General features: G+C 60.3%; 2 protein-coding genes across 4 annotated transcripts in view; one reads left to right on the top strand and one right to left on the bottom strand.

Moving 5' to 3' along the window:
• The first annotated feature begins 105 nt into the window (after positions 1 to 105).
• On the top strand, positions 106 to 19325 carry CHERP (calcium homeostasis endoplasmic reticulum protein). Of its 2 annotated transcripts, none has more exons than XM_078443232.2 (17): positions 106 to 249; positions 559 to 732; positions 4204 to 4388; positions 5525 to 5662; positions 5969 to 6120; positions 7777 to 7888; positions 8003 to 8092; positions 9695 to 9953; positions 10736 to 10911; positions 12616 to 13051; positions 14274 to 14512; positions 15522 to 15655; positions 16257 to 16343; positions 16620 to 16763; positions 16854 to 16970; positions 17454 to 17548; positions 17818 to 19325. In XM_078443232.2, the coding sequence occupies exons 1-17, from the start codon at positions 225 to 227 to the stop codon at positions 18009 to 18011; spliced, it is 2757 nt and encodes a 918-aa protein (XP_078299358.2). In that variant the 5' UTR covers positions 106 to 224; the 3' UTR covers positions 18012 to 19325. The 2 variants fall into 2 exon arrangements, with proteins under 2 accessions (XP_078299358.2, XP_078299357.2); XM_078443231.2 differs by having other exon boundaries at positions 7744 to 7888.
• The window catches only part of CA2H19orf44 (chromosome A2 C19orf44 homolog), a 20723-nt gene continuing 19644 nt past the window's right edge, over positions 19265 to 20343 (bottom strand). The window contains exons 11-12 of one of the 2 annotated variants that reach the window (XM_078443233.2): positions 19835 to 19915; positions 19265 to 19683 (exon numbers count right to left, since the gene is read on the bottom strand). In XM_078443233.2, the coding sequence (XP_078299359.1) occupies positions 19516 to 19683; positions 19835 to 19915 (249 nt within the window). In that variant the 3' untranslated portion in view covers positions 19265 to 19515. Of the gene's footprint in view, positions 19684 to 19804; positions 20054 to 20343 lie in introns of those variants that run through there. The other variant, XM_078443234.2, reaches the window with a different exon arrangement.

Genomic DNA, 20343 nt, shown 5'->3' with positions numbered 1-20343 from the left:
CCCCTGCGCGTGCGCATCACTAGCGACCAGTATCGCGCGGCTTCTTCCCGCCCGCCTTCTGCCCTCCCTTCCGCGGTTTCCCGGCGACGGCCGTAAGTGGAGGGCGGAAGCCGCCCGCGAGACCAGCCGTAAACGGCTCCCTCGCGCCACTTCCGGCCGGCTTCCGCAGACGGGGCTGGTGGGCGATCGTGAGGCGCCGGAGGACGTTCCTTGCGGCCGGAGCCATGGAGATGCCCCTGCCGCCCGACGGTGAGGCCCAGCCTCGGCTCGGGGACCGTTTCTCTCTCCCCGGAATCCCTTCTTGGCCCGCCCCGCCTTCCGGGGTTTCCGGGCCTAGGAGGGGGCGGGGCTCGGCCGCCCGGGTTCGCCTGCGGCCTCTCCCGCGGGTCCCCGCATCCCCGGCGCGCGTGTGGCCTCTATCGGGACCCGTACAAGGGCGGCCTCTCCGGGGCCCAGCCCCAGGGACCCCGGCCTGGCGGACGGGGGCTGGGACGCCAGGGCTCCCGGATTTGGGCGGTCCTCCCTGACGCCCCGCGTGGCCTTTTCTCCGTCCTCCAGACCAGGAGCTTCGAAATGTCATCGACAAGCTGGCCCAGTTCGTGGCTCGCAACGGGCCCGAGTTTGAGAAGATGACGATGGAAAAGCAGAAGGACAACCCGAAATTCTCGTTTCTGTTCGGAGGCGAGTTCTACAGTTACTACAAGTGCAAGTTGGCGCTGGAGCAGCAGCAGCGTGAGTTCTCTCCAGCTCTCAGGCCGCCCCTTCCAAGCGATTCCGTTCTCCGACTCCAGTTCGTGCTCTGCCACAAACCGCCTTCTTTCGGCCGCATGCTCAGTCTCTGAAAATGGGACAGCTCGGCCTTCACAATCCCAGGGCCCTGCCCCGAGCGGCTGCTGGGTCCGAGTGTAATAGAGAACGAGGTTATTGATCCTCTTCCTGGGCTCCGGATAAAGGATTTCTGTATTGTTTTGCAGATGTGATGACTTTGGTCAGCAGAAGTAGAGTGGCTACTTCAGTGTTTTCCAGAGCGGAAGTGATAGAGGCTGGACTGGGACCCTAGTGGCAGGTGTCCAGAACCCTTTGCGGGACTCTGGGGTCTAGCAAGATTTTTGTGCATTTCAGGTGTTTGCAGTCCAGATCTAAAAGACTTGCTCTTTGGGTTTTAGTTCTTGGCAGATATTTGCCATTTATTTATGTTCGCTGAGTTGTGTATCAGGCTTCCAGCCCTGCTCTCAAAGAGTTTAAGATGGGTTTAGAATGGCCTTTGAATAATAGTCACCGCGTGGTAAGAGCCCACATCTGTCTTGTTTAGTATCACATTTCAAGCTTGTAGATGACATTAAGTGAATAAGTAGGGGGTTGCCAAGTGGTAGGCATCGAAAGGTGTATATTTCCTAAGACTATAGGTTTCCCGAAGCCAACCAGACCTTGTTTGGATCGTTGTGTTATATAATACATGGTAGGTAGTAGGTGTTCAATAAAAAGTTGGTAAGAAACAGCAAATGTGCGTTGGCTTGAATAAACACGGTGTGTTTAGGGAGCCATAAGAGTACTGTGAGAAGCCCACCATGGCTAGAGCCTAGAACGTGTGTAGAGGAGGGAAGGGTTTGAGCTGGAGTGATAAATACCAGGGGAAAGTTTGGATTTTCTCTCTCATTCCAGTAGTTCATTTGGTGCCAGTTAGGAGTTAGGTTTGAGGTGTAGGTGGGGGTTTGCCTGCAATTGTAGGCAAATTGTTGTATGTACTTAAGTGTTTTGGAGCAACCATTCATCAGCCCCAGCACATCACCTTGAAAACAGCTGCTACAGGCAGTGGAAAGCCACGAGAGTGTTTGAAAGAAGGGAGAGGCGGGGCGCCTGGGTGGCTCAGTCGGTTGAGCGTCCGACTTCAGCTCAGGTCACGATCTCACGGCCCGTGAGTTCGAGCCCCGCGTCGGGCTCTGGGCTAATGGCTCAGAGCCTGGAGCCTGCTTCTGATTCTGTGTCTCCCTCTCTCTCTGCCCCTCCCCCGTTCATGCTTTGTCTCTCTCTGTCCCAAAAATAAATAAACGTTAAAAAAAAAATTTAAAAAAAAAAAAAAAAAGAAAGAAGGGAGAGGCGGGTCAGGTTTGTGGGGCCAGTGTGGAAGACAGGGTGGAGGGAGCATGAATGGAGGCTGGGACCAGTGAGGTCTGCACGTGACGGAACAGGGCATTTGATGGTAAGGTCTGAATTAGGTCAGCAGGTTGGGTCAGAGGGAGTGGGCATGGGGGCAAGTAGGGTTAAGGGGTAAATCCATGAACTAGGGTCCCAGTTGGATATTTATGAGGGTGTCATAACCAGGCAGAGGAGGACAGTGCTTTGGCCCAAGTGACCATGAGGTGAGGTGCTGTTTTCCCTGCAAGGGAGCCCACTCCCTCCCTGGACTGTCAGAAATTGGGGGCTGCTTGGGACTTGGCATTATAACGGGGGTGGGGGGGAAGGATGGGGTGCTTCTAACAGGGGAAGTTGGCTCAGGAAATGCCTTCTGCTGGTAACGACGTCTCTGTTGAGATTAAAGAGGATGTCAGAGTTGGTCAGATGGAAACAGAGGAGAGCAGTGTTTAGGCAAAGGAAAGAGCCTTAGGGAGGGTTGGGAGTGGAGGGAGCAACAGCTCAGGGTGGCTAAAACCCAGAGAAGGAAGGGTTGTTGGAGTGGACAGAGGCCAGGGTACAGATGACGGAGGGCTGGCTTGCCAGGGACTTAGGAATTCTGGAAGCTTTTGGAGAGATCTTGGAGGATTTCAGTACTGTGTTCTGGAGCAGGCTTAGCCACTGTGTAGCTGGCCCTTCACCCTGGTAGTTTGAGAAGAGTGAGCCCAAGACTGTTCTAGAATGGCGCTTCACAAACTCTGGTGAAGAATTAGATTTTATTTTTCATTTTTTTAAAACCCGACCTGTTGTGGAAAGTGTACTATGGCAAAATACGATAAAGTGAACTGCGAACCATCAAGCCGCTATGAAGATGCCAGAATGATTGTTGGCCATTTGTACATTCGGTCCGGGTTTCGCCAAGGGCTGACCCTCGGACCACACTTTCACCAGCAGCACTCTGGCTGTGGTATTGCGAAGAGGTGTAGAGGGCAGGACTGGACTCGGGAGACCAGTTCCAAGGGTGATGCAGGTGACAGCAGAGTCACAGCAGTGACGGCAGGGACACAGATCGGAGTGTGATGTAGGAGGTTCCGATTTGACTACCCGGAGTGACCTGTCAGTGTAGGGTGCAAGGGAGTGGGGAGTGCCCAGACCTCCTGGGCTTCGGGCGTGGGCCTAACTGTGCCAGCCACGGAGCCTGGGAAGGGCCCTGGAGAGGTGGAGCACGTGGCGAGAGGACACGTGTGCCTGTTTGAGGTGCCTGTGGAAAGCCCGTGGGCTGTTGGGTCTGTAATCGGATCCACAGTGCAAGGAATACAGGATGGTGACAACAGAGGTAGGAGCCGTGGCTTGCGAACGTAACTGCAGCCTCAAGTTACCATGTCACGCTCCCCTGTGGGCTCGCGCAGAGAAGAGGGTGGAACTAGGCATCCCGGCATCCCAGGGTCGGGCAGGGAAAGACGACGGGGCCTGGGGGCAGCCACACAGGCCAAGTGAGACTGGGGCCTGAGACCGGGCCGCCGGCCTGAAGAAGGATGTCCACAGGGGTTGGCGGGAGGGGGGTGCAGAGCCAGACCGCCACGGAACGAGATAAACGGGAGGCGCAGAATTAAAGATGAGCCTCAGCTGTAAAGTTGTTGAGAGGAGGCGTGAGACAAAGTTTTTACAGACAGAAACTGCTGAGGAGGCTGGGGAACGAGAGACCCCCTTGGGGTGGGGCTGTTTATGATCTGGGTTCAACTTGGGCTGGGGCCTGGGTGAGGGGTGGAGAGGGTGGGGGGTGATGGGCTCAGTCTCAGCTGGAAGGCCATTGGCAAGGCCAGATGGCAGGCTAGGGAAGGGCAAGGTGACGTCACACAGAAGAGGGCCCTTAGGGTCGAGGGCAGGACTAGGGCCCTTCGAGTTGAGGGCAGAGCGGGAGGAGCCGGGCTCAGAGTGAGGGGCTGCCGTGCAGCATGGGGGTCCTCTTGTGGACGGCTCAAATAGGGAGGGGAAGTCTCTGCGCCTTGGAGCTGCCCAACGGGCAGCCAAGGGGACGCTTGGGCCCTGGCCACCTCCTCATGGGGGCCACCTTTCCTCCTCTGTCACCAGTCATCTGCAAGCAGCAGGCCCCAGAGCTGGAGCCGGCCGCGGCCCTGCCGCCCCTGCCGCAGCCCCCGCTGGCCCCGGCTGCGCCCATCCCGCCGGCCCAGGGAGCCCCATCCATGGACGAGCTCATCCAGCAGAGCCAGTGGAACCTGCAGCAGCAGGAGCAGCACCTCTTAGCTCTCAGACAGGTACGGGGCCTGCTCCTCCTCTGCCCTCTCCCTCCCTCCCCTGCTGGCCCTGGGAGGAGGGGGGGTCCTGAGGAGGCCTGGGGCCCTCCCTGCTTCCCCTCTTGGTCCTGAGGCGGGTAGCCGGAGCTCAGCCTGGGCCTCAGCGTTTGCATCTGTGTGTTGGGACTGAGAATGGTTATCAGAAGAATCCGCCACCATGTGCCAGCACTGAAGACAGGGCTGCCACCCCTTGGGATGTGTTTAGCGGGGCCCCTGACGCGGGACACAGTTCTTCGTGAAGTCATTCCACGAGCTCTTTGACGCGCGGACACCCTTCGTGATGGGGTGGACGTCCACAAGTGGGGCCACGTGCTCGAAGGCCGGGTGGCCTCTGGTGCCGTTGGCCCCAGCTCCCGCTAGCTAGGCCACCCCAGGCTGTCACGGGGAAGGACCCTTTGGTCCTGATTTGTCACGGTTTGAGTTTTTGGCAAAGTACAGCAGGACGAGTTGCCAGAAAAACAGGATGAATAAAAAATAAAACACCTGAAACGCCAGCTCCATTTCTATTACTAGGTTCAAGACGTAAAACTACTGTCATTTTGCCGAAAACAAAACCTTCCAGAGCGCTCCCCCTCGGTTCCCATGCAGAGCTTGTCCGGGACTGGGTGGCCCGGCTCGGCCAGCCCTGAGCTGACTGCCCAGCCCACAGCAGCACTGGGCCTCAGCCGCTTTGCGGTCTGCAAATCTAGTGTGCGAGACCCCGCGCCACATTTTAACTCCCGTTTCCCCGACTGCTAGTGTGGTTGCTCTCTTTTCCCTTGACCGGTGACTGTATGTTGTCTTTGGACTGTTTGTCCACACTGGTCGCTCAGTTTTCATTCTGTTTTTGTTGAATTGATTGGCTGCCCCTCTGGGTGTTCGTTTTTCCATCCATCGCCTCGGGGGCAGATACCATCTCTTGCTACGCTTTGTCTTGTTCTATCTTCTCCCTGCCCGCCCTGGTCACGGCTGTGACCATGACTGTCCCCGATGCGTGTCTCGGGCTTCAGGTGTGAGGGACAGGACCTCCTGATGCTGGGGGCAGGGCGTGGATGGGCCCGGCTCAGCCTGGGCTGAGGTCCCTCCTCACTCAGCCTCCCTCCTGCTTGGCCTCCCAGGAGCAGGTGACAGCGGCCGTGGCCCACGCGGTGGAGCAGCAGATGCAGAAGCTCCTGGAGGAGACCCAGCTGGACATGAATGAGTTTGACAACCTGCTTCAACCCATCATCGACACGTGCACCAAAGATGCCATCTCGGTGAGCACGGGAGGGGGGGTTGGGCGGGCGCTCCCAGAATCTGGCGCTCCCGATGAGATGGGAGCCTCCTGCGGCCTGCGTAGGGTGGCAGTGCTCCGGGGGGATCCCCATCTGCCCCTTGTCTCCGCTCTCGAGCGCTGCGGGCAGGTGTGCTGCTTCCGGGGAGAGGGAGCCAGAAGCCTGGGTGTGCAGCCGAGCGCTTGGACGCCACGCCCTCAGGGCCCGCCCTCGGCCTCCTGGGCGCCTGCCCCCGTGGTGGCCCGGCGGGGAGCTCATCCCTGCTCACCATCGGCCTGGCTGTTGCAGGCCGGGAAGAACTGGATGTTTAGCAACGCCAAGTCCCCTCCTCACTGCGAGCTGATGGCGGGCCACCTCCGGAACCGCATCACAGCCGACGGGGCACACTTCGAGTTGCGGCTGCACCTCATCTACCTGATCAACGACGTGCTGCACCACTGGTGAGGGCCCTGCCAGGCTCCGCCTTGCCTGTCCCCCCTCTTCTGGCCCTCTACTGGGCTGCTGTTCTGCACTCAGTAGCTTGGCCTGGCCCGGGACCGTGGGCGTCGCGTGTCCAAAGACCCCAGAGGAGGATTGGTCTGAGCCATGAGCCCTCCGTCGGGAGGACACCCCACCATCCCCGACATCTTGGCCCCTTCCCTAGACCCTTCATGTCACCGGGTCACCGTCCCCTGACTCCTTACTTTCCTCGGGCAGCTTCTGGGTGTCTTTAGGCATCTGTGTCAGCTGCCCGCTTCTCTTCGTTGACACACACACACACACACTCGCTCACTCAGTCACCCTGCTGCCCGACTCTGCTTTGCTTCAGGTCCCTCCCATGGGGTCCTCTTTGCTACCCTCTGTCCCACCGCCCTGAAACCCACCCCCACCACACACACAGCCCTCCCGAGGCCAGGCCAGCGTTTAGTTCTGCACAGCCTCTTTGGTACCTTACGACAAAGGTTAACTTAAAAAAAATCAGACACCTGAGCCAAAGCAGTCCTGGAGAGGAAACCAGAAGCACAGATTACTGGTGAGGCTAGCGCTTAGCCGTCAAGACTGGCTGCCAAGTTTGGCTTTGAGCTTGGCCTGGCTGAAGGGGACGGCTCCCGCGAGAGCAGCAGAAGCTGCCCGCCTCCCTCCCGACCCTCACCCCATCTCGTCCCATCTCCTGCCGCGAGTGTGTGGTCTGGGTCCCCGCCCCTCCGCTCCCTGTTTCCTGTGCCAGGCAGATGGCTCTGTTACCACCCGGCCACTCCCTGCTTTGTCCCTCCATTATTTTTCTGCTGTGGGGAAATAGGCAGCCGCTCAGAACCTTCTCTGCTCTCCTGCTTTGACCAGCCACTGTGTTGACCAGGGCAGCTCTGCAGAGACGGCCCTGTTTCTGGTAGCTGTCCAGCCATGCTCCTCCTGAGCTCTGCTCTGTCCAGAAGCCTAGTGCTGCACCCTGTCCTCCTCCTAGGACTGCCCTCCCCTTCTCCCCTCCCCTGTCCCTCTTCCCAGGGCTGCATTCCCTGCTCTCTCGGAGCACTCTCTGGTGAGCTAGGTGCTGGGAGGGCCTTGGGCTGCTCGTCTTCTGCCCTGCATCCTCCTGCAGGAGGCAACGTGTACCACCGGGTTCTGCCACCTAACTGCACAGCCACAGGGGCCTCCACACCCATGTACACAGAGTGCCCCCCAGGAAGTTGTGAGGACGGGCCGGCTGGCATGGCCAGCACGCTCCCTCTGCCTCCTGAGATGCGGAGCTCGAGCCAAGATCTCCTTGTGCATAGGGGGGGACAGGGCTGAGTGAGGCCACAAAGACAGCTGGGGTTCCTACAGGCCTTGTGTCCATCACCGGGGGGAAAGGGTTGTCTTACTGATCAGGAGACCAGGGTGACAGGCCTCGCCCTGAAGGTCCCCAGGCTGTTCTTTCCCTCCTCCCATTGCTGTCCGTCTGTCACTTGGGCCCAGATGCCAGCATAGGTCTTGTGGGGAGCCCAGCCCTCGTCCCGGCCGGGTTGGGGGCCCGTGTCCCGAGAAGGCAGAGGGTGCTGTGGCTGGAGCCGCAATGGTAACGGGCGCGTGGCCGGGTCCCGCCCCAGGGCCCTGACGCGCGGAAGGTCTCTCCCTCACAGCCAGCGCAAGCAGGCCAGGGAGCTGCTGGCCGCCCTGCAGAAAGTCGTGGTGCCCATCTACTGCACCAGCTTCTTGGCCGTGGAGGAGGACAAGCAGCAGAAGATCGCCCGGGTACGTGGGGCAGCCGGGAGAGGCAGGGGGAGAGGGCCGGGGGGTGGGGGGAGAGGGGGTGGTGGTGCTGAATTTTCTTCTGACGCGGCCTCTCCCTCCTCCCCCCACGTCCAGCTCCTGCAGCTCTGGGAGAAGAACGGCTACTTTGACGACTCCATCATCCAGCAGCTACAGAGCCCAGCCCTGGGGCTCGGCCAGTACCAGGTGGGCGCCACCTCCACCCGCGCCGCTCCCCGGGAACGGTGCGGATCCCCCCGCAGGGCCCGGAGGGTGGGGCGTCTGCGACCCCAGCACGTTGCCACAAGTCGAGGGGACCGCAGCCCCCGCCTGGGCCAGGAACGGCTGGTGGGGTGGGGTGGGGATTTCAGAGGCTGGGTGGCGTCTTCCAAACTGGGCTCCTGCACGTGTCTCCGGGGCGGTGGTGAGCAGTGGGAGGCCGGGCTCCGAACAGCAGCCTGTGGGGGCTCCCGCCCTGTCCACAGTAGCCAGGGAGCCCCTGCCCGCTGAGCCCGCCTGCCTTTTCCCTGGTGCTCTGGCGACCGGGCTGCCCCGTTCAGGCCCTGCTGTTGGCAGTCTCTGGCCTGTTGGCGCCGGTCCTCCGGGCTGGCTTCCGCACAACGGAAGCGTCAGAAAGCCTCAAGGCAGTCTTAGCCGTCGTGGTCGTGCCCCGTACGTGCATGTCTGCCTCCTCTCTGAGGACAGGGGTGCGGGGCCGGGAGGGGAGGACCAGCCGGGTGTCCTTGGTCACCTCTACTGTGGCACCGGCATCGCTGCCCCATCCACAGCTGCTAGAAGAAAAAGCAGAGCTCCTACCCCTTTCCTCGGGCCGAAAGGTAGCGTTTTTCTGCAGAGATCTGGTGGGAGTGTCAGAAGCTGTGTTGGCTGTGTCCTCTTGATGGTCTTGAATGCCACCTCCCCGCAGGGGAGAAGCTTTCATGCTCAGAGAGGCAGGAGGAGCAAGTGCGTGGTGTACTTTTAAAAACACTTTCCCGTTTTTTGTTGTCGTGAAATAAAACACCCGGTCGGTGACGTTAACTGCTTTTTTCTGCTGAGTTGGTGACAACAGCTCATGTTCATGGTGCTGCCCTAGTCTCTTTGCGTATGTTATTTCACTGGGTTCTCCCTCAAATCCTTGGAGGTAGGTCCCATTACCGTTACATTTTACAGATGAGGAAATTGAGGTTCAGGGAGGTTGTGACTTGCTCAGAGCTGTGTAGCGAGTGAGGACCGTAACCTAGAATTTTGTCAGTGTTTGTGGGTTTTTTGTTGTTGTTTGTTTGTTTTTTGGTTTTTTGTTTTGTTTTGTTTTGAGTTTATTTTGAGAGAGACAGAGTGCCGAGCTGGAGAGGGGCAGAGAGAGGGAGAGCAAGAGTCACAGGCTCATAGTGCAGAGCCCGACACAGGGCCCAAACCCACAGAACTGGAAGACCATGACCTAAGCTGAAATCAGGAGTTGGCTCCTTAACTGGCTGAGCCACCCAGGGGCCCCTCAGCGTTGAGTTTTTAACAGTCGTGTGACAGTCAAGGACATGGCTGTCGAGGCTTGTTCCCTTTACCAGGGATTTACTTAACTGCAACGAACATTCTTGTCACCGGTTTTTGGCTAGATTCGAAGGCTCTGTGCTTGTCGAGACTATTACGTGACAGTCACCTGCCTGCCTGCTCCGGGCTCCTGGGCCTCACTGCCCAAGGCACTGTCCCAGATTCCAGGGGCTTTCCGGGGTTTGCTCCAGAAGGTCTGGGCCGAGGCAGCGAGCCCTGAGGCTGCCATCCTGAGCGCCGGCTGCTCTCCTCTCTCTCTGCCAGGCGACACTCATCAACGAGTACTCCTCGGTGGTCCAGCCGGTGCAGCTAGCTTTCCAGCAGCAGATCCAGACCCTCAAGACGCAGCACGAGGAGTTTGTCAACAGCCTGGCCCAGCAGCAGCAGCAGCAGCAGCAGCAGCAGCAGCAGCAGCAGATCCAAATGCCACAGATGGAAGCTGAAGTCAAGGCCACCCCGCCGCCGCCTGCCCCGCCTCCGGCCCCCACACCCACCCCTGCCATCCCGCCAACCACCCAGCCTGGTACGGGGCTCCCTCAGCACCCACCCTGGGAGGCAGCTTCAGGAAGGCAGCCTTCTCCCGCAGAGAAGGACTCCGGTTCCGTGGGCCCCAAACCAGGCCCAGTCCCAGGGCCAGATTCTAACCTGTTTCCAAACACTAGGCCCGGAGATTTCACAGGTGAATATGACCAAACCCTTACAAGTCAGAGGATTCCTTTCCTGTACGAACTACCCCAGAGAACGCAGAGAGAGGAAAGCTGCCCAGATCATTTTTTGAGACCAGAATAAGTTTTACATCAGATGGACAAAGAGAGCGATAAAGGTCCTGCAACGTCACTTCTGAATACAAATGCACAACTACTTACCACCTGAAATCCAGCAAAGTATTTAAAGGCACATCACGGTCAAATAGGGTTTGCCCCAGGAATGCGGAAGGATGGTTCGACATGTAAAGAGTGTCATGAGATAACCGATGAGCTGGGGAAGAATGATCTTTCAACAAGATGTAGAAAGGACATTTAATAAAAATCAGTAGTGGGAATTTTTGAGCAAACGAGAGATGGGGCAGAAGTTAAGGTGTTGGGAGGCTTTCAGAGGAGGGGGTATGTCGTGTGTGAGGTCAGTCCCCCCGCTTCTCACTGCCGTCCTGTAGGCGATCGCTTTCCAGTGGGGTCACACAGCAGGGGTTTACTGAGAGGTAAAGGCCCCGCCTGGGTTGGTCCCGCAGTGGTCGCTGAACATCTTTTCGGGCGGCGCCTCCTGCTGACTGTTGTCCTTGCTAACCACCTTCCTGCCTGGCTCTAGATGACAGCAAGCCTCCCATCCAGATGCCTGGCTCCTCTGAGTACGACGCCTCCGGGGGAGTCCAGGATCCTGCCGCTGCCGGCCCCCGGGGCCCTGGACCCCACGATCAGATCCCACCTAACAAGCCCCCGTGGTTTGACCAGCCTCATCCCGTGGCTCCTTGGGGCCAGCAGCAGGTATTTTCCCAAACTTGGGGGGGGGGGTGGGGGGTGGGCGCTGTCCTGTGTGGGTCGATGGGCTTTTCCTGGCTTGCTGGGGAAACCTGAGATTCTGCAGCACGGCCCTGGGGCTGAGCGGGTAGGGGAGAGAGACCAGCCCCACGTTGCTGAGGGGCAGGGGCAGAACAAGGCAAGTCAGCTCTTCACACCCATCCCTGCTACTACCTTCCGGCCTTAGGAGCACAGGACCCTGTGTTCTGTGAGGGCTGGGAAGCTTCATAGGGTTTGAGTACAGCCAGGTGAACGGTTTCTGCCCCTTTAACTGGTTCAGCTAGCACAGTGCCAACATTTTGTCACCCTGCAAAGAACATGGTGCTTGCGTAGAAAAGGAAGGTCAGAAACGGAAGGCTGGCAGTGCTTTCTGGGGCAGAGATGCTGCCCTTTGCCTCTGGTTCCTTGGGGTCAGAATTTCTAGGCTAGGGTCATCTCATCCAGCTTCGCATGACTGGGAAATACTGGAAAGATCCGCCTGCTCTCTGGTCACTGGATCTGATTAGACAGCTTCTGGCCCGTCCCGCGGCCCCCAATGGATGCAGCCCTGCCAGGGGACTCTGTGGAGGGGGTGGGAGGGAGTCAGCTTGGGACTGACGGGCGGGGTCTGTGGCTTTGCGTCCCCATCCCCCACCCCAGCTTTAGGACAAGAGATTTAATTTCACCAAAGATTGGGCATCTCCGTAAAGACGGCTCGCGCCTCTGGGTGCCAGCTGTGAGCCGTGTGCCATTGGGCGTTTTGTGGGTGCCCTCTACTGAGGGAACAGTTCTCGTCCCCATTCTGTAGGTGTGGAAAACAGAAGCCCTCAGTGTCTCCAGGCTCCACCTTCTCTCTGGGGACTGGCGGATGGGCTCCTGACGAGGGCCACCTCCCTGAGGGTCTGCCCAGAGGCAGAGGCACGCTTGGCCTGGCCTGCCCACGTGGTATCTTACACATTTTGAAGTAACTCCCACGTTTAAAGTCTGGCTTTCTGACTTCTTGAAAGACCTGAGCGTGTGGTGCAGCCTCGGCCCGCTCTGTGCTGGTGGTCAGCGGAGCTTCCCAGCTGTGACCCTAGAGATGGGCCCTCTGGTCGTCCTCCCGGGCACATCCCCCCCCCCCCCCCCCCGGCCCTGTTTGGGGTCAGAATCCCCGTTTTCAGCCTCACAGCAGCAGTTGGGTGAGATCCAGAGCTCATGTTCTCTTCCCCCTGCAGGAAGACACTTCCTGGAACGGGCCCTCGGGAGCAGACCCTGAGACAGGATTTGAGTTCGTACGGGAGGGGGCCCAGAGGGCCGTGCAGGGCAGAGGGGAAGTGACAGGGAAGGGAGTGTCGTCAGAGCAGCATCCGCCGCCACGCGTCCCCGGGCCCAGCTGCTCTGCAAGCACCCAGGGGCGGGGGAACAAGAGGGCATCCGCCAGCTTCTGTGTCTGGTGGTCGTGCGGCCCCGGGGCCTGCCTGGCCCGGACGCGGGCACAGGGAGCCCCCTCTGCTGAGACGCGGGGGCAGCATTGGGAGTGTGAGCCCGGGGTGCGCCCAGGCGGCACGGCGTCCGCCACGCGGCAGAGGGAAGGAGGTGGCACCAGGTCGGGGCCGGGCCGCCTCCACGGGCGGAGGCCAGTGCCGCAGAGCGGTTGGCCGGTGCCGGCCCGGCCTCGTGGGGGGCTCACGTCCGCCCTTTGCCTTGCAGCCTCCCGAGCAGCCCCCCTACCCGCACCACCAGGGCGGGCCGCCCCACTGCCCACCCTGGAACAACAGCCATGAGGGCATGTGGGGCGAGCAGCGTGGGGACCCCGGCTGGAACGGCCAGCGGGACGCGCCCTGGAACAGCCAGCCCGACCCCAACTGGAACAGCCAGTTCGAGGGCCCCTGGAACAGCCAGCACGAGCAGCCTCCATGGGGCGGAGGCCAGCGCGAGCCGCCCTTCCGCATGCAGCGGCCGCCCCACTTCCGGGGACCCTTCCCGCCCCACCAGCAGCACCCACAGTTCAACCAGCCGCCGCACCCCCACAACTTCAACCGCTTCCCACCTCGCTTCATGCAGGACGACTTTCCCCCGCGGCACCCCTTCGAGCGGCCGCCCTACCCCCACCGCTTCGACTACCCCCAGGGGGACTTCCCCGCCGGTGAGTGCGAAGGCGCCCTCCGTGGGGACTGTCCTCGGCCCCGTACACGCCCTCCCTCTCCTGCCCCTCGTTCCCGTCCCCTGCTCAGAGGAGGCGCCTCACGGATCGCCCTCCTGAGCGGGCTCATGGCGCAGCTCGGGGCCGTTGCTGCGGGACCTGGCACGTCCCCTGAGTCAAGGTGACAAGCAGAGGGTCACGGGATGTTGTGGAAGCCCAGGCCGGGCCCTTGGGAAGGCGGGGAGACGCAGAGGCTGGCGGCCCTGGTGGAGGCATGTGGCACACAGCCGGCTGGCTGGCAGGGTAGGAAGTCCTGCTCCCGTTTCCCACAGAGCCTGGGAAGAGGGCGCTGCGTCTGTCTGTCCTGCACATGAGGAAGGATGTGGGGGTTTGTGGAAGGAAAGTAGCTCCCAAGCCCCACAGTGGGCACGTGGTGCCCCTTCCCGGTTCCTTGTCTGGCTGTTTTCACCATCTTTTCTAGTTCGTTGCCAATTTTTTTTTTTTTTTTTTGGAAAGAATGTCTAATTTAGTTAAATTTCTCTTTTTAAAAAATGATTTCTACTCTGTCACTGCTTCTATGTTTGTTTTAAAGTTCATTCTTGATCCTAAACTCAGTTGGGACCACTGAGCACATTGATGGCCAGTACAGGTTTCCCCAGGGCTGTACCAAAGCACAGGGCGTCTTGCCCCCCCCGCACCCCCACCCCCGCTCTGGGGGCTGTGAGAGTAGGGGGTCTTCTCCCCGTCTTCACATCGGCCTCCCTCTGTGTGTACCTGTGTCCCACTCGCCTCATCAGGACGGTCGTGTTGGCCTGCCTGTGGGACCTCACTGAAAGTTACCTTTTTAAATACCCTGTCTCCAAATAACAGTCATATCCTGGGGTACTGGGGTGGGGAGGCACAATTCAGCCCATAATGTTGCTACAATGTTGTGATTTCCCTTATGGTTCCCTGTTTTTGCCTTGAGCCCACGGGTGTTGGTGTGGGTGCAGGACTGGTCCCCCCCGAACCCAGATCCTCCCCACCTGGCTGCAACACCCCAGATAGCGAGAAGCAGCTGGAGAGAAGGTGCCGGGCAGGGCTGCCCACGAGCAGGTGTTGGCATCTTTGCCCCTCACTGGACCCCCTTCCGCGGGCACTTGTCACCTTGTGGATCTCAGTTGTGCTGTCAGCGCCACCCAGATCACGACCCCCAGCGGGCCTGAGAGGAGTTTCTGTTTTGCAGAGATGGGACCCCCTCACCACCACCCTGGCCACCGCATGCCTCATCCTGGGATCAACGAGCACCCACCCTGGGGTGGGCCCCAGCACCCCGACTTCGGCCCTCCTCCCCACGGCTTCAATGGGCAGCCCCCCCACATGCGGCGACAGGGCCCTCCCCACATCAACCATGATGACCCTAGCCTGGTCCCCAACGTGCCCTACTTCGATCTGCCTGCCGGGCTGATGGCGCCCCTCGTGAAGGTAAGGTCACCATGGCAAGCACCTGCTCGCGCATGTGAGGAGTAGTGGGAGCCGCTTCCCCGCAGGCTACAAATGCTGCCGCCCGGGGCCCCTTCCCTCTGGTTCCCTACGCCCGGCCAGCCTGAGCGGTCAGTGGGAATGCGTCCAAGCCAATGCCTCTACCTGGACTTGAATCCCTGGGGCAAGAATGAGCAAGGCCCGTGTCTCCTCTGCCCCCTCCACATTTCCCTCCCGGTGCCCCAAGTTCTGTGGCCGTGAGCAGCGGGCCAGGCTGGGTGTGAGGTGCAGCCCTCTTGACCCTGGCCCTGGGAAGCCACTTTGTCCAGTGGCTGACGGCAGAGGGATTTCTCAGAGAAGGTGTGGCCTCTGAACTGGGCCTGCAGGAAATCCAGGGAGGGGCAGCGCCGGGGGTGGGGGTGGGGGTGGGGGGCAAGGGGACCAAGGTCGGGCTGCAAACCGCTCAAGAGATGCGCTGAGAGAGGAGCCACTTCTCATCTACTCTGAGGCCCCATCAGACTGGCAGTCGAGAAGGGCTGCGCCGGGGCGGCAAGGGGGCGGCAAACTGACCTGGTTTCTGGCGAGGGGGTTCCCTGGCTCGGGCTGATGCTGCTCTGACCCGGGAGGGGGCCCTGGGGTAGGAGCTGGGGGCACAGGGCAGAAGTCTGGCCGTATCTGCGATCTGCATCATGTCTGTGAGTGAACCGAGGGGCCTTTCCATCATCTCACCTTGGAGATTGTGTCTCACGTGTTTTCTGGAGGGAGAACTCTGGCCTTTATTGGTCTCCAAAAAGTCCTCAACCGCCTCATTAAGGGATCAGATGACTGGTGTGGCCGCAGCCCTAGTGGGATTTCTCAAGGAGGACAGGATGAGGAACACTCGTGCCCGGGGTAACCCTCATCAGACCAGGCCCTTATGTCCCCCACCCCACTCCCCGGTGCCCACAGCACCCTGGGTGGGCCTGACGGGGATTCCGGCTGGCGTGCGTGACACCTGTGTTCTTCACTGCAGCTGGAAGACCATGAGTATAAGCCTTTGGACCCAAAAGACATCCGCCTCCCACCCCCCATGCCGCCCAGCGAGAGGCTGCTGGCGGCTGTGGAGGCCTTTTACAGCCCTCCGTCCCACGACAGGCCCAGGAACAGGTACGGGGCTCGGGGAGACTGGGGATGCAGCTGGTGATGGGAGGGTGGCCCCTGTCCCCTCTCCTGGCCTGACTCTCCTGAGTTTAGTTTATGGGAAAGACTCCACGCCTTCTGCCCAGGGTAGTGTGAGGTCCAGGTGAGGAAAGTGGTGGCCTATACAACGCTAGGCGTAGGGGTGCCTGGGTGGCTCGGTCGTTTGGGTGTCCGACTCTTGATTTCGGGTCAGTTCATGATCTCACAGTTCATGGCCTGCCCTTTGCAGGGCCACAGGCCTGTCGTCTGGGAGTCAGAGCTCCAGGTTCCCTGTTAGGAACATCGTAGGCCCTAACAGCCGTTTGAGCTGTTTGGGGAAACACTGATGTGGAAAAGGCATGGGAGCCGGGCGTGCAGCCCAGCCTGACTGCTTCCCAGTGGGAGGCCCGGCCTCTCGGCCCGCTTCCCCGTGCGAAGAAGGGCGGCCTCTGCTCACCCGGGTGAGGGACCCTGCTCCGTGTCCGAATGAACGAGGGAAGGGAGGGCCGCACACCCGGACGTGAACTTTCCCCAGTTGGGTGCGGGAGGGAGGCGCACGGAGTCACACGGGAAGGCCTGTGTCTTACAGCGAAGGCTGGGAGCAGAACGGCCTCTATGAGTTCTTTCGAGCAAAGATGCGGGCGCGGCGGAGGAAGGGCCAGGAAAAGCGGAACAGGTGAGCGCATGGGGGTCCGCTCACGGTCCGCCCGCCTCCCCAAACTACAGCGGGGCCCTGCCTGTGCCGGGCAGACGCGCTGTCACGTCCTGCCCCAGGCTGGCCCGTCTCCCCCTGGCAGGGGGCAGGGGGCAGAGGGAGGTCAGTCCGGCCCCTGCCCGGGCCTGGGGGTTTTTTCACACGAGGCCCAAGTTAAACCCGAGACGCCAGCACCAGAGGTTTGCCCGGGGTCTTCCCGAAAGCCGGGGGCGCCGCTCACCAGCTCTCTCCCTGCAGTGGACCCTCACGGTCTCGGAGCAGATCCAAGAGCCGAGGGCGCTCTTCCTCCCGCTCCAACTCAAGGTCGTCCAAGTCCTCGGGCTCGTACTCCAGGTCCAGATCTCGCTCCTGCTCCCGCTCCTATTCCCGCTCCCGCTCCAGGTAGGCAGGGTGCCGCCCGCGGACCGAGGTCCCTCCGTGGCGCCCGTGGCCCGTGGCCGCCGCCGACCGCCCGCCCTGTCCTCCCTGCAGGAGCCGCAGCCGGTCTCGCTCCTCCCGGAGCTGCTCCCGCTCACGGTCCCGCTCCCGCTCCAAGTCCTACTCCCCGGGACGGAGACGCCGGTCGCGGTCCAGGAGCCCCACCCCGCCGTAAGATTTCTGTCTTAACTGTCCAGTGGCCGCTGGTAGCGCTGGAACCCTCTGATGCTTTGCTGTGAATGTTGAAACCTGTCGCTAGAAGACGTGCTCCCGGTGGCCCGTGCCGAGGTGGCACCTCGGGGACCCCGAGTTGTAGCGCGGTGACAGTGGCACCGCCTCGCCCCACACCACGCTCTTGCCTTTTTTGTGGTAACGCTGTAAAGCCTGAGGCGGCGCCTGGGCTGCGTCTGACCCTTCTGGGGGTTCCGTGTGACCTGCCCTCACCGCTCGCCGTGGGGCAGGGGCCATCTTAGGGAGCTCCCCTACCTGGCTGGCGAAGATGACGAAGAAGAATGATAGAGACCCAGGATGTGTGTGTGTGTCCTCCTAACTGGTGAACCTTCACGTACGCCACACGCTGTAATGTTCTAAGAGTTTTCATTCCAATAAATGTATCCGCTCGTTTTTAAAAAACGTAACCTGTCTTAATTTTAGTTCCTCGGCTGGTCTGGGTTCTAATTCAGCACCTCCTATTCCTGATTCAAGGCTCGGGGAAGAAAACAAAGGACATCAGATGCTGGTGAAAATGGGTAAGGTTCCTGGGAAGAACCACCACCCGCTCTGGGCCTTTGGGGCTGGGGAGCCAGAGAAGGTTCCGGCTCTCTGCCAGAACTTCTACAGAGGGCGAGCCTGCGGTTTTTGCTGGCCATTCTTTCTTACCTCATCAGTTACACGCTTGCCGACCACACACGTGCACATCATTCAGCTCTGCACACGGAGTCCTGTTTCACTTCACACATAAATGTGCCAAATTTCGGCTTTCGTGGGTTATAACCGCCCTCCCCCCTTTCTTCTTAAGGCTGGAGTGGATCTGGTGGCCTCGGCGTGAAAGAGCAAGGGATCCAGGACCCCATCAAGGGGGGGGACGTCCGGGACAAGTGGGACCAGTACAAGGGTGTGGGCGTGGCCCTGGACGACCCCTACGAGAACTACCGCAGGAACAAGAGCTACTCCTTCATCGCCCGCATGAAGGCCAGGGACGAGTGCAAGTAGGCGCTCTGCGGGCGGGAGCCACGCCTCGGCCACCGCGTTGGCCACCGGGACCTTCCTGGCTTACTGGCAGTGACAGATGGTAGGGACAGCTCAGTTCTCACACAGCCTCCATCTCTGGGGAGCGGCAGAAGAGAAGGAAGGCCACAGCCTGCCTAGTGACGAGCGCCATGCTCGATAGCTTGGAAGGCCCCGGGCCCCGCCTGCAAACCGCTCTAATGTAGAAGCACGACCCCGCCAGGAGATGCCCGGGCCCGCGCGGCCAGAGCCTGCTTCCCTTGACGGCGAAGTGAGAAACACGAGACCCTCCACCCCTGGATGAGAATCCCTGACATCTTAAGGCACGGCTGTTTCGCACCTCTCCCCTCGGGCAGATCTGAGCTTCTGCTTAAACCAGTAGGAGCGTGTGGAGGAGAGGCCCTGGGCGAGTGGCCCGGCAGCCTGGGAGCGGGTGTGGGGCCAGCCGGCCCTGCCTGCCTGTGCCCCGCCTGTGCCCCGCCGACGTGCGGTGGATGGGGAAGCTCAGGCCAGGCGCTGGTTCCAAACAGAAAAACAGACCCTTTTTGATTTGCAAAGTTACACAGGGTTCTTCTCGTTTTTACTCCAGGTCTTTAGTTTTGGAGAAGGGAATGTTGCTCTAAGAGGATCCCAGTGAGAATTTGAAACCCGATTCCTCTGAGACATGCTGGCCCTTAGTTCATTTATTTTAGTTGTTTGCGTTGAAATTTTTTCCCCCAAACGTCAGCCGTTTGCTGTACCTGCAGAAACGGAGGTTCTGAGGACACGGACCTGAGGCACCTTCAGGTCCCAGAATGACACCCTCGGAGAGTCTATACCCTTAGCGTCTCGGCCTGTGTTTCCCACTTAGAGGAACCCAACACCAGCGCTTGCGTGGACCTTCCGTTCCAGGGTGTGGAGAGAGACCCCTGGCTGTGCCTCCCGCTCCTCATTTCCCCTTGCTGCCCCCCCCCCCCCCCACAGCCACCACCATCGAGGGAGGTGAGGCCAGGAGGGAGTGGGGTCTGCTGGGCGACGCTGGGGACGGCGTGGGACAGGCCACGCTTGGCGTCTGTGGGCAGCTCGTGCGGTGCCGTTTATTTGTACAGAAATGTTTTTGAAAAATTCTTTTCAATAAGATGCAAAGTCCTCTCCAACTTTTCAACCTGATGTGATAAAATATTTGATTTTGTTCTAGGTTTCCTGTAGCTGTGAATTGTTCAAACGTGTCTGATTCAGGATAAAACGTAAACACGTGCTGTTAACAATTTCTTGTGGATTTTACTGTTTTGCCTTCAAATAAAAACTTTTTTTAAAGACCTTTTTCTCTGCGTGTTCAAGTTAGAAGTGTGCTCCAGCCGAGTCGGGAGCAGGCGTGCCTGGAACGCAGAGACTGCGTCCGAGTCGTGCGGTCAGGTCAGGAGCTGCCCTGGCGCCTCAAGTGGGTGTGCCCGGCGTGGACACCTGGCCTGGGCTCCTGCTTAGCAGACGGGGCTGCGGCCCCTCCCGTCTATGTCCGCTCACTGGGCGGCCAGCACCCGGCCGGCACAGCCGCTCCGCGGGGCTCCCGACAGGCTGCCATCCTCCGTCCGGCCGTGAGTGGTGACCGCTCCACCCGTGGGGCCACTGCCACCGGCCCGCGCGTCCCCTCGGGGGCCGGGCGAGTTCCACTACTCTGCTAAAGAAGGCTGGAGCTGGGATTCCACTCGGGTGAGTCCTCGGCACCGCCTGCCCCCCGCCACTGTCCCCTGGAAACCAACGTGTGTCGCAGCCTCGCAGCCGGTGTTCTGGACCCGCTTGTCCGTTCAAACCCACGAATCCCGCCTCACCTCCGGTCCCCAGAGCTCCTCCTCCACCTCCTCCAGGGCATCCTCCATGGACAGCGGGGCAGGCCTGTGGTGCCTGATGTACTGTGGGGCAGAGGACAGGGGGCCGTCACCACCGCCACCTCAGTCCACTGAGGCTTTGGGTGCTGGAGGCAGCCTGTCCCCAGTGGCTCCCGGGCAGGTGGGCAGAAAAACACCATGACGCAAAGCCACGTGACAATGCTGTGGAAAGAAGAGGAGAGACAAACCCAGACAGGCTCTGGCCAAGGCACCTGCGAGGGATGCGCCCTGACTGGGTCTGAGAGGGAAGCATGACCACGGCTGGGGGTGGGGGGAGCTGGCGAGTGGGGCTACTGGGGGCGCCCTCAGGGCACACGGGGCGGGCAGAAGGGCCCAGAGCAGGCCGTGAGGAGCCACGGGGGGCTATAGGCAGGTGACATGGTCAGATCACTTCAGCTGTATCCCACCAATCGATGTGTATGACCAACTGAAGTCAAAGAACCCCGCAGGGG

Source organism: Panthera onca, chromosome A2, assembly GCF_046562875.1.
Source record: "Panthera onca isolate mPanOnc1 chromosome A2, mPanOnc1 haplotype 2, whole genome shotgun sequence".
Classification (NCBI taxonomy): Eukaryota; Metazoa; Chordata; class Mammalia; order Carnivora; family Felidae; genus Panthera; species Panthera onca.
Note: the sequence above shows the minus strand (reverse complement) of the source record. Positions and strands in the feature narration are given on the sequence as shown.

What these genes read in the sequence shown, in the direction of transcription:
- CHERP (XM_078443231.2), top strand. Translation starts at nt 225, where the DNA reads ATGGAGATGCCCCTGCCGCCCGACG. An exon ending in GATGCCCCTGCCGCCCGACG is followed by an intron (nt 250 to 558) that starts GTGAGGCCCAGC and finishes TCCGTCCTCCAG; the next exon opens with ACCAGGAGCTTCGAAATGTC. An exon ending in TCCAGGAGCCCCACCCCGCC is followed by an intron (nt 16,971 to 17,453) that starts GTAAGATTTCTG and finishes TCTTAATTTTAG; the next exon opens with TTCCTCGGCTGGTCTGGGTT.